The sequence below is a fragment of the Myripristis murdjan genome, chromosome 8, assembly GCF_902150065.1.
Source record: "Myripristis murdjan chromosome 8, fMyrMur1.1, whole genome shotgun sequence".
Taxonomy (NCBI): Eukaryota; Metazoa; Chordata; class Actinopteri; order Holocentriformes; family Holocentridae; genus Myripristis; species Myripristis murdjan.
The window spans coordinates 19,583,063-19,597,880 of NC_043987.1; the positions used below are offsets into that span (position 1 = coordinate 19,583,063).

At 41.7% G+C, this 14,818-nt stretch overlaps 2 protein-coding genes across 11 annotated transcripts; one reads left to right on the top strand and one right to left on the bottom strand.

Moving 5' to 3' along the window:
* Nucleotides 1-4,482, bottom strand: btbd17b (BTB (POZ) domain containing 17b). Its single transcript, XM_030058381.1, has 3 exons — nt 4,264-4,482; nt 2,206-2,491; nt 1-1,846 (listed from the first exon to the last, which is right to left on the bottom strand). The coding sequence occupies exons 1-3, from the start codon at nt 4,355-4,357 to the stop codon at nt 772-774; spliced, it is 1,455 nt and encodes a 484-aa protein (XP_029914241.1). The 5' UTR covers nt 4,358-4,482; the 3' UTR covers nt 1-771.
* Nucleotides 4,483-8,211: 3,729 nt separating this feature from the next.
* LOC115363996 (G-protein coupled receptor family C group 5 member C-like) lies at nt 8,212-14,242 on the top strand. Of its 10 annotated transcripts, none has more exons than XR_003928630.1 (5): nt 8,212-8,672; nt 9,616-10,596; nt 12,527-12,630; nt 13,028-13,121; nt 13,259-14,242. XR_003928630.1 is itself a non-coding variant. In XM_030058383.1 (5 exons), exons 2-4 carry the CDS (start codon nt 9,618-9,620, stop codon nt 13,074-13,076), a joined length of 1,167 nt encoding a protein of 388 aa, XP_029914243.1. In that variant the 5' UTR covers nt 8,216-8,672; nt 9,611-9,617; the 3' UTR covers nt 13,077-13,121; nt 13,259-14,242. The 10 variants fall into 10 exon arrangements, 6 of the variants coding, with proteins under 6 accessions (XP_029914246.1, XP_029914245.1, XP_029914248.1 ...); XR_003928629.1 differs by having other exon boundaries at nt 8,213-8,672; nt 12,524-12,630; nt 13,028-13,132; XR_003928628.1 differs by having other exon boundaries at nt 8,214-8,672; nt 12,524-12,630.
* The last annotated feature ends 576 nt before the right edge of the window (nt 14,243-14,818 follow it).

Genomic DNA, 14,818 nt, shown 5'->3' on the forward strand with positions numbered 1-14,818 from the left:
ATTCAGGATAAAATGACAGAGGTGACTTTTTTTAAAAGCTTGACAAGGTATGCGTGACACTAAACATTAAAATAAAATAAAAACAACATTAAATTAAATTAAATTAAATTCCACAGGGGCGTCAATTTCAAAAATCCCCTCTTTCATTCATGTGAGCCACAGAATACAATGAAACATTGGTAATGGGATTGTTCTTTCACTTACACATTTTGACATGTAAAAAACAAAAAGGTATTGTAGGTATAGAAGAGTATTTTTTAGGAAGTGGTACTATAAAAAAAAAAAAAAATCTATGTGGATACAAATATGGGGCTTCACTATCACTGCTGCAGTCACACCATTGTGAAATGCATAAAATAAAAGCAATAGAAAACATTTAAAACAAATCTTTGAAACCTATGCAGACAACAAAGACTTTTGTTCATTTAATGAAATCATAACACCAATCAACGAAGGAAACAGCCACGCATTAGAAACCTGAACAGGTAGAGTACAGAAAAGTGTGCATGTAAGTTTGGAAACCCCGTGAAAGAAATCTGATAATCACTGCGAGCCACCACTGGACTGTTGTCAGAGTGGTGAGTTCATTATTGGTACCTGGCACCTCCGTGTTTAATCTTTGGAAGACGAAAAACAAATTGCACAAAACGATGGACAATGGAGATGTTACACACCGGACCAATAACAAGGTGCTGTGATATGAGTGTAGTGTGGAGCGTGTGAGGGTGGAGGGCAAACAACAGGTAGTATGATGACACCAAATTCCTGCCCTCACTTCCGGGCAACAATGAGAGTATGGTAGAGGGGTTTGACTACAATGTGCAGATAGAGGGAGCTGTCAATGAGGTACTCTGACACGCGGCGCTGCAGGTCGGCATCTGCCAGGAAATCCCCGGACTCCTCTGTGCTTTGGTGGAAATTATAGACGTGACGAACCACCACTTTCCCTTGCTGTCTTGCCATCACTATCACCGTCTTCTGGAAGCTCACACCGGCAAAGTCTGGACTGGAAGTGGCTGGTGTGACAATGATGCGAGGTCGGCCTCCGTCTGTGCGTGTGGGCTGCATGGCACCCAGCTCAGTGTAGGTGGACCTGGCACTGAGTGGGAGCCAGCGAGGGGAGAACAGGGCGTTCCATGTCACCTTCTTACTGGAGTCATGCCCGCTAGGCCCCAGCTGGGTCTGGAAGCTGAAGCTGCGGTCATCACGGGTGGGGCTATTGATGACCCAAGGAGACCCCCAGGAGGATGATAGGTAGTTACGGGGGGTGAAGATGCTACAGTTGACATCAAAGTACTTGGCCAGTTGGATCGGTGAGGCAGAGTGGAACTGGAAGGCTAGGTAAAGGAGATCACGGATAGACTCGTAATACTTCAGCATTAGGGGGGATTGCTTCTGCAGACGGAAGAGATGCTGAGGGGGGATCATGCCGTATCGGACAGCCCTCAGGGCACTCTCCACTGTTGGGCTAGCGGGCTGATTCTGGTTAATCCAGGCCTCCAGGGCCTCGTAGAGCTCCAGCTCACTCTGCAAAATGAGGTCAGAGCGCTGGAGCAGCGACAGCAGCAGTTCTTCACTGATGGAGCCCCATTCTCCGCTCTGCAGCACAGAAGACAGGTTCCAGGACAGGTACTGCAGGCAGCTGTCCCGCAGGACAAAGTCTCCAATTTGTATGGCGTACTGATACCAGCCCACCACATGGCCCGCTGGGGAGTCACTAGACAGATGTTGGGTCATATATTGGGTCAGGCCTTGCTGCAAGCTCCACACGTGGTACTTACTGGCCAGCTTATGCAGAGGAATGGCCTGATCTAACCGCACTGAGATGTCACCACAGTACAGATACCTGCAGGAAAGAAGGCTGGAAAAGTCATCTAAAGTCACAAAACACTTGAAGACAGGTATAATTCTGTTAGATATATGGTTTTCAGAAATTTGTTTCTTTCTTCACTTTACTGAAAAAACACTAAACTAAATGTGAGCACCATGGAGTTGCAATTTAAAAATATTTCACAAGATGGTGCATATCACTTTTCCAGTACGAGTGAACAGTGATAGCTTCATTTCTGTGGAAAATACTGTGGAAATTTAAAGTAGTTCCATAATTTCTTGAATGATATTTTAAGTTTGACATTCTTATTTAATACAATGTTCAAAAAAATAAGAGTCATCGCTCCCTGCTGTCCTGCTCAGTGCTCTCCTCACCTGACAAACTTGTCAAAGACAGCAGCACAGTCGGGCATCTCCCTCAGAACCAGAGTGCTGGTGTTCCGGTTGAGTAGCAGCTCCTCAAACACATCACTCTGTAAGGTGAGAACCAGCGTGTGGGCCTGGATCACCTTCACCTCGTCCGTATTGATGGTCTGCACCCGCAGGGTGATATCACTACCATTTCCCAGGGCCAGCAGGGTCTCCATACGCTGCACCAAAGTCATGGAGTGATTCAAAACTGTGGCCCCATTCTCCAGTGCTACCTCCTGCTTCAGGGCCGCTGTGGAAGGGAATGCAAAACAGTGGGCTAGCAACACCTGGCAGAGGCAGAATCACTTCTATGTGCCAGTTAGATGCAGAAGACTTTTTATCTTGTCCCAGAAACTAGCTATAACCTATTTCTGGAATTGTGAGTCAGTTTTCATTCATCTCTGAACTCTGACATACTAGTATTATTCAAAGTGCTGCACTTTCTCTAACATGTTCAGCTCAATGTACAAGTGCAAGAGTGAAACATGAGAGGAAAGAAGATAATACAATAGATAAAGGAAATAAAGAAAAATGATTGGGAACATAAAAATAAAAATAAAATGCATTGGTGAAATAGTTGGTAAAGGCCAGCCTTAAAAGCTGGATCATGAGCTTGTGCTTGAAAGCTTCAACTCATGCAGCAGCCCTCAGATCCACTGGACAGCTAGTCCCAAGCCAGTGGCCATGGGAACAGTCTGTCCATGTCTGTTTTTTGTTTTTGTTTTTATCTTGCCATTTGTACCAGACCCTAATGAACCATATTAACCTTTTTCAGCTTTCTGAGATTTCTTCTTCGGCAGAATTCCCGTGCTGCTGTTCTACAACTTGAATCAGACACAGAACCATTGAAATGATGCTCTGTATTAGAGAAAAGCAGATCAGCACATCTTTCCATTCTTGTGGTATCAATTAATGGAGAAAGCGAGTAACATGCCAGGTGGCTGACTCAGAAAACCTCAGATGCCAGGTGCTCAGAAATGGTTCCTGACTTTGCAGCGCCAATACAGATGGCTGCTTCTATGCGTGCTCTTGAGCGTAAGTGCACGTCGCGCATACTGGAGAATCACACATGAAAGACTCAGCGTGACAAGCTGCTGTTTCCATTCTGCTCTGCCACAGCCATCAGCAGTCTTATTGGCCCCGTTACTTGAGGTTTAATGAGACACAGGGGGAGTACTCTTGGCTCCCTGGGCTGCCTCCCTAGTCTTCATATCTCCACCACAATCCAGTGCCTCCACTTCAAAGTAACCTTTTTCCAATTAGCCAGTCGGCACCCTGAGCCAACTGAGGTTGGGGGGTGTGTTGAGCTGGTTGGTTGACAAATGACTTTGGTTTTCTTTCTTTCTTTTTTTTTGTTTTTTTCATAGTTCAGCCAATTGAAAAATCTTCAGTTTTAGTTTTATTCCCAATTAAAGATATATGCTAAATACTACTCTTGACGAAAGAAAAAAATCACCCACATAAATGACATTAATACTTAATGACAAAGTGTCTCTTCCATTTAAGCTCAAAAGGGATGAAAACACTAAATTAAACATTCTGCACATAACCAGAGATGTCTAGCATTATTTGAGTTTGGGCTCCACAGGAATTCCAAATAAAATACCAAACTATAATCTGACAACACAAGAATGTGGCCTTCAGTTCCATTACTCAACGAGTCCGATTTAGTTTATAGAGTAAGAAACCTTTTCTTCAGCCCTTGAACACTAAGAACGAGCTGGCACACAGGCAGGCAGTAAATGCACTTGCCTGTCTTTCCCTGCACCCAGCAGACAGATAGATGAGGACAGGATGAGTAGAATAGATAAAATGCCAACACTCCACCCTGAGGCTTGGTTAGAGTCATACACTCATGCTGTGCCCTACTACCCACTGACAGTATGGGGGAAGATGGACTGAAATAGAACAATACAGCTTCCTCAGTGTAGAATGTAGTATACTTATATAAAAAAGACACAGAGGGGACAAGATTCCTTAAAAGCAAGCAGTTTCAACTAAAAATGCAAAATGTTATCTTACCTCCTCCAACTGTGATAGAGTGGAAGTAGAGTGAGAGGAGCAGGGAGCCCACAGAGACCCAGGAAGGGATGTTTCTTTCACATGAGTGTACCATATCTTCTCAGTTATTCCCTGCCTCTCTTCCTTTGTCCTTTTCCCTCTCTTCCTCTCTTTGTACCACTCTTCTCCTGCCCCTTCTCCTTGCTGCTGTGTTTTTGTCGTGTGCGTGCGAAGGGTGCGTTGCCCTGTGTGGCGCCCGACTCCCTGTCCTGCACTCTTTATGTAGGACGCTGGCCTTTCCCTGGCGCATCTCGCAACCTCACGGACTCCATTGATTGGTGGAATCTGGCAGGGGCGTTGCTATGACGACGGCTTTGATTTTGAATTTCTCCCTTTTGGATGTTACATGGCATTGATCGGTGGCATTGGGCCAGCCAGAGACTCGGCTCAATGTTTTGTAGAGTTTAAAAGTAGGGGTGATTAGATACTATTAACAATCAATATTTCATCTGTTTCAAGCTTTGCAGATACTCATAATGGCACAGATTTTTTAAGTGGAAAATGTTGTTTATAATCTCTCAATAGAGGGCAATTGGAGAAATAATTTGTCAATTAATTACAGTAGTTTACCTTGGAGTCTATCCAAAAAGTGACTGAGGTTGTAATATGTGTAACCACAGCAGCTGCATTCAATCTAAAGTCATAATCCTTTTACAATTTGCTTTTTAAGCTGGCTACGCTTTTTTTTTTTCCTCTAACGGCATACTCATCTGGCTAATGGGAGGATAATTGCATTGGTATTGGGCCTGCTAATTAATTCTCAGGCTGGGTTTTGTTTATCAAATTCAAATTCAAGCCAGTCAGAGTGCTATTTGGTCATATAGATTTTAGGGATATTCAAATACATCCTTTCACCTATACATGAAAAATGAGCTTTTGTGACTTTCATGATGTGCCATCCATCAAAACAAGGGTGCGTTTCACCTCAGTGTTAACAAACCCCGTGCACCCTAAAAGCACACTTAGATTTAAGCATCGAGCACTATCAGTTCATGTATCGCAAGCCTCACCAAGTGAACTATACCAAATGAATATGCATGACTTGATCAGCTAGGCATAACTAGCCATGCTTACCTCCATGACAAGACTCCCGCAGTCAATTGTAAATGCTACTCAGAGTTTGCTAAAGGGCCAATGATATGAGTAAATCACACATCTTAGAATAATATGCGGTAGTTGGAATATGGTACAAAGCAAGAGCTGTGACATTGAGTATATAACCCCTGCAGTCATGACCTTGAGGCCAAAAAATATCTAAACTGACATTTAAGTGAGCTTTCATTGAGCCCTCAGCTAGTATTGATTTTTCTGTTAGAGACGAGCCAGTCAATACTGAGATCTCCATCAAAAAAATTTCCATAGGTTACTGTGCACCTAATAGTTGACTGAAACAAAGCATAATAAGTGCACCAAGCTAAAAAACAAAACAAAACAAACAAAAACAAACAAACAAAAAAAAAACATTAGTCTGATCAACATATTTATATTGGCTCACTGAAATAAGATGAATGTGTATCTGCTAGAATTCAAATAATGTAGTATGACCACTATGAGACAAGAAAGGAGAGGCATCATTTCAGAGGGAATCGGGTTGTGGTGGAGCCCCGAGGCTGCAGTAAAAATGCAGGAGAAGCGTCCTGGGAGACCCCTACCTGAGCCGCTGCTATGAATAGCCTGACAGATTCTCAGAAGAGAGCTGTGCTGCTGAGGCGTCCTAATGAAGCATGCTGCAACAAACTGGACTCCTGCACGACAACATAGACAAGGCACAGGACTGTATAACATCTCATTTCCTCATTCTGAAGGCAGGTACAGTTGTAAAATAATGACACTTATGTGCATGAATGCAAAATATAGATCCACCTGTTATAGTAATGCAGTATATCACATAGAGGCTTGCTCTTTATTTCTGAAAAACACAATCCATGTGACTGTTGTATCGCTACAATATGGAAACAGAATAAACCCAATGTAACCTTGCATATGTACAAAAGGACTACATGTGGCCAGTAAAACCAACAACCCAATTCCATTACACTTTCCATCTATATTTTAATTGACTTGTTCACAACCTTCATTAAGGTCACAGCTCTTTCTCCACCGGGACCAGCTGCTATAAAGAATCTGCTAACACGACCACAGTTCAAGGGGTCCTGATTGACAAGCAGCTGAATTTGTGAGAGCACCCCTTTAAGCACGACATCCATTGAGGGATCAATGCACCGCAGGGGGCTCCATCACACCGTGTAAACAGCAGCGTTTAGTACTGTCCAAATGCCAGCGATGGTATCAGCAGTGTGTCCTAGATGACCTTATTTTGGTGCTGAAACCCCAGGGGATTCACCAGTTAACCAGGTCTCCAAAACATTACACAAATGGGTTTTGATGAACACACTTCATAGCTTTACATGCTGAATCCATCAAGCATTAAAAAAAAAAAAAAAAATGCAATCCTCTTTCAGATCTCACGCTGTTATTCAAAAGCACCTCAATGTACCATTACACACTGGCATGACATTATTTAGGTATTAAATTCTGTTCTGTAGAATGTATTTTACTATAGAGTCATTGTTGTTATTTCCGTAAAGAATACTGCCTAATTTCCAATTAATAGCTTTAATCTTTTTACAATTATGTAAAAAGTGAAGAGAAATGATTAAGGAAATAAGTGTTTTGGTGTAGATAAGCAACTATTCAGTGAAGACAAGTAAGCAAGCAGACAGAGGAAATAATGTCCTTAATCAGACATGCCATAATCATTCATGCCATAATCTGCTATAAATTAATTCACCTCTACCATCTACACTTAAAAAAACTACAAAGTACTGTTGTTGTAAAGGATGGTGTAAATGATCATGCAGCAACCCATTTAATATTTAGGCTATGTTTATCCTTCTTTCAGTCCCAATAATGACAATCAATTTCTGTTTTTCCAACAAGCGAGCACCTCTTATACCTATTCTTGTATTCTAGCATGTTCAAAATATTATGTAAACACATTTACTCAAAAGGGCATTTGCTCAGGAACATTTTTTTTTTAACTTACAGGGTAGGTACAATCTAAAAGCTTCAGATCAATGGCATTGTTCAGTTGTTCCTATTTATCAAATGGTTGTTAAGTGACATGGGCTGCATCAGATCAATAACAAGATCCATTTTGTTGTGTAATGTGATTTGATTTTATTTAACTGGGAAACACAGGGGTGATTTTCTCTTATATCAGCATTACCCACCAGGTGGCTCTCCACCTCTCACTTGAGCTGATGACCAGTCTAACTTGTAAAAACATAATGCCATAATCCATTAAAAATTCTATGAGGGAGCAAGTACACAGAATGATTCCCTCTTGGTTTCTCAGATTTGGTGGTGAAAGATGTAAATTACAAATGAGTTGTTTCAAAAGCACACTACATTTATCCTGAAAGTTGTCTTCTCAGCCTATGTTGCCTTTATACTTTGTACATGAGCTAGAAATGGGCCAATTTAGCTCCAAAGTCTATTTTCAAGACCAGTACACGTTGAGCATCTCACAAAAATCACTTTTAAAGAAAACAATCTACATAGCCCACTTTATACAATACAACAGATGCCCTTGATTATTTATTTAGTTTTACTGTTTACCTCATTTCTATTTATTTATTTACTTATTTCCTATGGGTCAATGGACTGTGGGTCTGTGGTGCTCAGTAGTGTGACTATGGAGATTATTTTTACTTATCATGCTATTTTAATCCCATTTGTATTTGCAGTTTTGCTACAGGCCATTCATAGTTGCATACAATTTGCAGGCGCAATTATCTGTTTATTTATTTTATGAGAAGAAGATCTTGCTCACCTGCTAAACTCTATCATTTGACATGCAGTCACTCAGACCATATGTTGCACAGTCCGTAAACAGAGATGAGTGCTGTCTTTGTTTGGAAGTAAATATGTTCCATAATAGCACAGGGCATGCAAAACAGGTAGACTACCGCAAACCATCGGTAGGTTGGACCGAGAGAGAGAGAGAAAGAGAGGGGGAGAGAGAGAGGTGATGGTTTGAAGTGAGGAAGGAAACATTTGAGGAACGGGCTGGCCACAGCCAGCTACTTTGATGCGTGTCGTCTGTGCCATGGTAGGCAATAAAAACAAGGTGCGAGTGGGCGGAAAGAGGACTGTCCATGAGCAATTAGCACTCAGCCTGGAGACAATCTGTGTATCCTCAGATTTGAGCCTTTGATCGGACAGAAACTGATCAAATCGGTGTAATATTCTCCCCACAATACAAACCATAAAGTCCAGTCGAGGCAAAACATTTTACAAGGGCGGATTATCTTTTCCTGGAGCAAACTGAATCCCCCGCTGGACTCTCCTCACCTTCGTCAGCACAGGTAAGGTGTCTCTGATGAAAAGTCACAACGATGATCAAGCAACGACTTATTGTCTGTCAGTGGTGCGCACTAGTGTGACTATCCTGTTTTATTCCCATTTGAACCGACAGTTTTTGCTATAGGCCTATGTAATGATAGCTGCATGAAATTTGTTCCTAAAGTTAAACTGTGACAGGAGCAAGAGGTTATTAGGGGACACTGGTAAACGTTTGAAATGTGATTATGAAATGTGAAAAATGATTCAACTATAGTATAAATCCAGCATTCCCCTCAAAATGTTCTTAGTGTTCATATTTAACTTTATTTTGAATGAAACCAGTCTGTCTGATGGAGCATAATTGTCACTCATGGTAAAGCTGAGATGGTTTTCAACTGTGGATTAAGTCGGTTTAGTTCAAATATTTAGTATCAAAAGTGATTAAAAGTGAGTCTTTACAAAGGTTATATACACTGATAAAGTTCACTTTTGCTGGAGTGTATACACAGTAGAAGAATGTGTCAATACAGCAAATTGGTATGAATATCCAACTTAATTTTGTGTGTGTGTGTGTGTGTGTGTGTGTGTGTGTGTGTGTGTGTGTGTGTGTGGCAATTCTTGGATTCTCTGAAGACTTGGGTGAACCTCTTTTAATGGGCAATACTTTGTCTAGCAAATCCACTCAATGCCACACAACTAAAATCACTTTTGATATGAAAGTCCAAAAGGGGACAAGGATCAGTTGTGTGGTTGGTCGGCTATTGCTCAGCTTTTAGAAATACAGTTTTGGACTGCTTGTATGTGACAATAGCAGCTCATTTATTGCTTTATTTGAATGAAAATTTCCCAAGATTTCATATTTGTCCATATTGTATTGGTATTATTTTCCAGACAGGTCCGCACAAGCAAAACAAGAGTCAGATTTTCTTCATTTTAATATTTTGTTTTACTCATTTGCAAGTGCAGCCATGGGCCCGACCAGCGCTCCTAAAGGGTGTGGCTCCTCCATCACCTCCCTATACTACAACCTGTGTGACCTAGCTACTGTTTGGGGAATTGTGGTGGAGGCCATTGCTGCTGCTGGTGTGGTGACTTCCTTTGTCCTGTTCGTCATCCTCATGGCCAGCCTGCCCTTTGTGTCACACAAGAAGAGAAAGAGTATGGTGATCCTGCAGGCCAGTGTTTTAGTCTTCACCCTTGGACTCTTCGGCCTCACTTTTGCCTTCATTGTGGGCCAGGATTTCACCACGTGCATGGCCCGGAGGTTCCTCTTTGGCGTCCTGTTCTCAGGCTGCCTTGCCTGCCTGGTGATGCATGGGTTGTGGCTTGCCCTGCTGGAACGGCTTGATCAGGGGCCCCGGGGCTGGATGATGTGCCTGGGAGCCCTGGCTCTCTGGCTGGTGGAGGTTATCATCAACACTGAGTGGCTGATAGTCACTGTGGTCAGGAGCCCCCTCAGAACCTCCAGCATTTCTGATTTGTCCTGCAGCATTGCTAACAAGGACTTTGTGATGGCCCTGATCTATGTGATGGCCCTGATGCTGGCTGTGGTGCTGATGGCTGTGCCGTCACTAACACACAAGCACAAGCAGTGGCGTCGAGATGGAGCTTTCATGCTGGCCGCAGGGCTCTTCACCATAGCTATCTGGGTAGCCTGGATTGTCATGTACATTCATGGGAACCAGGTGGCCGGGAACCCCGGCTGGGATGACCCTACTCTGGCGATAGCTGTGGTGTCCAACGCCTGGGTGTTTCTTGGCCTCTACACCATTCCAGAGGTCTGCTTACTGACCCAGGAGGACCCAGACCAGGAACAGCCCCAGGATGGAGACCATGTCTACCCTGCCAGGAGCCTGGTTTACGACAACATCCTAAAGGAACAGGAGCAACCCCAGCAGAACATATACATAGAAAATAAGGCCTTCTGTATGGATGAGCCGAGTGCAGGTACAGCATGATACACTATGGCCTTTTATTAGCCCTCAGCAGCAGTTAGGGCTGGGTGATATGGACAAAATCTAATATCATGATATCTTGACCAAATACCTTGATATTGATATTGTGACAATATTGCAGAGATGAATGTTGTTGCCCTTTTAAGATACTAAGCACAAGTGATTTGTTACACAGTTATTCGTAGTGTGAATATGATGATTAAGCAGGTAAAGACAAACAGCTACAGTCTAATAATTTCAGAAAATTACATCTTACTGTAATGCAGCCTTTAAAATCAAGAAAAGGCACACCTATGTCTTATCATGATATTACAATACCCAAACCCCAGCAATATTTAGTCTTATATCATGATATTGATATAATATTGATATATTCCCAAGCCCTAGTGGCAATACACAGGGGGATATCAGCAAAAAATATCCTAAAAATAATTGTCAGATTGTCACTTTTTAAATCACTACTTGCACTATAGTCACTGTTTTTCTTTTGCTGGCAGATATACTTTAGTGCATGAAAACATCAAGTTTGGAAAAAGTCAGTGATTACTGATACAGCAGTCAGGAGCTGGAATGAAAATAGACCTTTCCTGTGTGGATTGTGCACCGATTTTGCAATATGACTATGCAAAGGTACTCAGAAGTAAAGTAAATAAATAACTCGACCTAGAAATGAACGCTGAGTAAATAAAGAATAAATATATTGCTGAATAAATGACAGCACTATCCAATATCAATCAATTACTGGACATTTAAATAAACAATAATAAAACCCACATATATATCCAATATCGACCAATAATGATGGTCGATCTTGGCCTTAATAGACAGAATATCCACACAACATTAGCATCTATATACAAAACAGTCTTTGTCTGCCTCTTTTCACTTTAAGACCTAAGTCAGCTATGTCAGCCAGTGGTGGACATGCGATCCTCTAAATCTGTTAAAGAGCACTGACTCCTATGCAAACTGAGCACTGTTAACTGACATCCTACTGGGAAATATGACGTGGACATGATCAGACCTGTGTTGTAACACTCAAATTCTCCTTCCTGCTTACCGTCCTATTAAAATCTCACAAGATTATTTAAACACCCCTGCCAACGAAACAAATTGTTTTTCTGTCTGCATGTATTATTTGCTGTTAGTGCCCATGAGAATCTACTTATTGGATAAAGACAAATCTGTGCCATTCACGCATCATGCCCTTTTTAGGACAAAAGTCTGATCTGCTTAGGTGGTAGCCTTTGCCAGTATTATGAGGCAGTTAAAGCAGATGTTTGGTTGTTAACACTAAGCATAGTCATAAACTTTAGTTACAAAGTGTCTCGCGATGGTATAATTTATTTGCATGTATTTATTTAGAAAGTGCACACCCCTAATCTATCAGGTCTACTCTTTATTTTACTCAGCACAATTGGGATATTGTCAATACAGGTGAAGTGAGATCAGTATTAGTTTTACCTGCTGTGTTTGGGGAGCTTTTGCCTGATGACAATCGGACAGAGAGAAATGTTGACAAGGAGGTGTTGGACAGTTTGGTGAATTTTGCTCACTCTTAGATCAGGGACAGTAAAAACCTCATGCTCATCCCTTGTCATATATTTAGAAATAGACCACATATGTGAGCTGTTTGCGCTTTTAAAAATTGTGAATGGCATTTTGACACTGATTTATAGTGAGTTTTCCACAGATACAGCAAATGGTCTCATTAATGAGCCTCTCCACTGGCCAACTTAATTAAATGTCATGAGCTGTTGCTGTGGAGACTGTAACTTGCTCAGCTAATGACACATGTTTCCAATGTGGCACTTTTGGATTTTCCCCAGTGTTTCAAAAGGTGAACTTGATGCCACAATTATCCACACTGTGCTTTTTAACACTTGTTTCTGTGCAAACCTCCTCCTTGTTTTCCTCAGCAGCTTCCAAAAAGCCAGTGTCTCCATATGAAGTTTTTAACGGTCAGATGCGCAGCGGTGTGTACCAGCCCACTGAAATAGCCCTTATCACCAAGGGTCTGACTAAAGTGAGTATGTTCACACCCTAAAACTCTCTCTCTCTCTCTCCCTCTCTCTCTTTCTCTTTCTCTGAGCTACTTACTGAGCTACTCTCTCACTGAGCTCTCTATGAGCTACTTAACTTATAATGCATTGTTGTGCACTTGCTTTGACTTGATTTAATGCTTTGAAAAAAAACTTGAACAAATCATGTTTTGTGTGGTTTACTACAGCCTCATGTAACCCTTCACATAACCACAACAACTATAACAATAATAAGAAAATGAACTCTAGATATTGGGATCACAACTGAAAAAAGTGGATCGGTCCATCCCTAGAAAAAGCCAGTGTCACGCTGTGATGATGGCAGCTGTGTCTTTGTGTGTTTCTACAGAAAGACCTATCCCAAAATACTGTGCTCCCCAGGGCAATGGCACCCACTTTGAATCCAGGAAATGACAGCCACCTCCCTTGATTGGCTGGGTCCTTACCACCTTCAGGACTGTCACATGCAGGCAGCGTGAGTTGACAGTACATTGCACAGTCACCTACAAACCCATTTATTACTGCGCCAGTTGGTACTGTTTTTAATAGTATTAGTGATGTGCTCAGCATTGATTGAAATTTAATATGCACCTTCCTTTTTATTCCCCTCAGGAAAACAGTTTGAATCACTCCAGTGAACTTCTAGTGAAAATGCAGTGATGTGACCAAGATTGTGCCTCTTTTTCCCTTTACTTAATCTCCACTGGCGCTCCTGCACTGCTTGGTCCTGTACGCACATGGGCTGGCTTTCAAAAACAACAGAACTGATGATTTCAGATGGTACGTGACCTGGAGGCAAGAGTCCACAGGATGCACACCCAACATGAAGGTCTCTGCATTGAAAAAGTTGGACCTCACCTCTTCTATATCATAGCCATTGTGGCCTTTTGGCACAGACTGTTCTCAGCCGTCATCTGAAACCAGCTTTGCACACTTGTTGCTTGAGGCACTTGCATCTATAAGGGATTACAGTGATTTTCCTTTTTAACTGCGTTTTAGGGCTGAGTGAATGTGTGTTTGTTTGTGTGATATCTGAGAAAGTCAGGTGAGAGAGATGAATTGTTTCACATTTACAGTATCTACTGTCCTCAGCACACCATCATCCCCCACCGTGCTGGTCTCCATCTCTCTTTCTAACATGTGCATTTTGATAAAATGCACATTTTCCCTACTTAATTCTCCAGGTTGGACTTGAAAAAATGGACATACTTGAAGTGAAAACTGACATAGGTTGATAGGTGAGCATCAGGCCTTGCACTGTTTAGAGCACAAGTGGTTAAAAAGTCGAGACCCAGCCCAATGAAATGCAAAGTGGAGGTCCACAGTTTAACCAATATATAGTTTTTATCCACAAACACTAATTATTGATATTGTTGTTATTGATGTTATCACTGGGTTAATGTTTGTTTTCTCTTCTGTCATAAATCTGCCGACTGTAAATTATGTTTATCAGTTATTGTCTTAAGTTCTTTCTTCACTTGTAAAATTATTTTGTGATTAATTCTTATGAAAGATGATTTTGTAGATGGTCTTGGATATATAATGTGAAAGTGTAAATTTGTAACTTATTAAAGCTGTGAGTATTATTTCATGTTGCGTGGACTGTGGGTTGGGATAGATGGAAAGGTTTGGAAATGATTCATAAACATGCAGGTGTTGGATTCTGCAAGAGGAAGTGCTGCAAGGATGATGATGTACCCTACTCTCCACTCCACAAGCCTGCATATTTACATATGTGGGCTTGATAAGCTCTAACAGCTTTACGTGGGGCCCAGTGCAGGGATGTGTTGCATGTTGGCCTTGTTTTTAACCACAGCCAGGATACAATTTTTTTCCAGTGTTACAAACAATTGTTTTTTCATCAGACAAGTTCATGCAATGCCCTTTTCTAATTGGAATTTAGTTCAGGATCATAGTAATATTCTCAGTCCCACCAAGGAGACACACAAATTCTTTTGGGTCCAGGAAATTAGATGGAATATCTGATTAAAACTGAACTGTCTGACAATGGCAGCAGCCGAGGGCTGCCAGGATACTTGGTACAAGCACATGTTGGTTACGTAAGACGCTGAGTGGGCTGCAAGTAATCACTGCCAGCACAACCACACAGACATGCAAACATACATACACATACACACACACCTTTTAGCATTGACAAATGATTTGTATTAA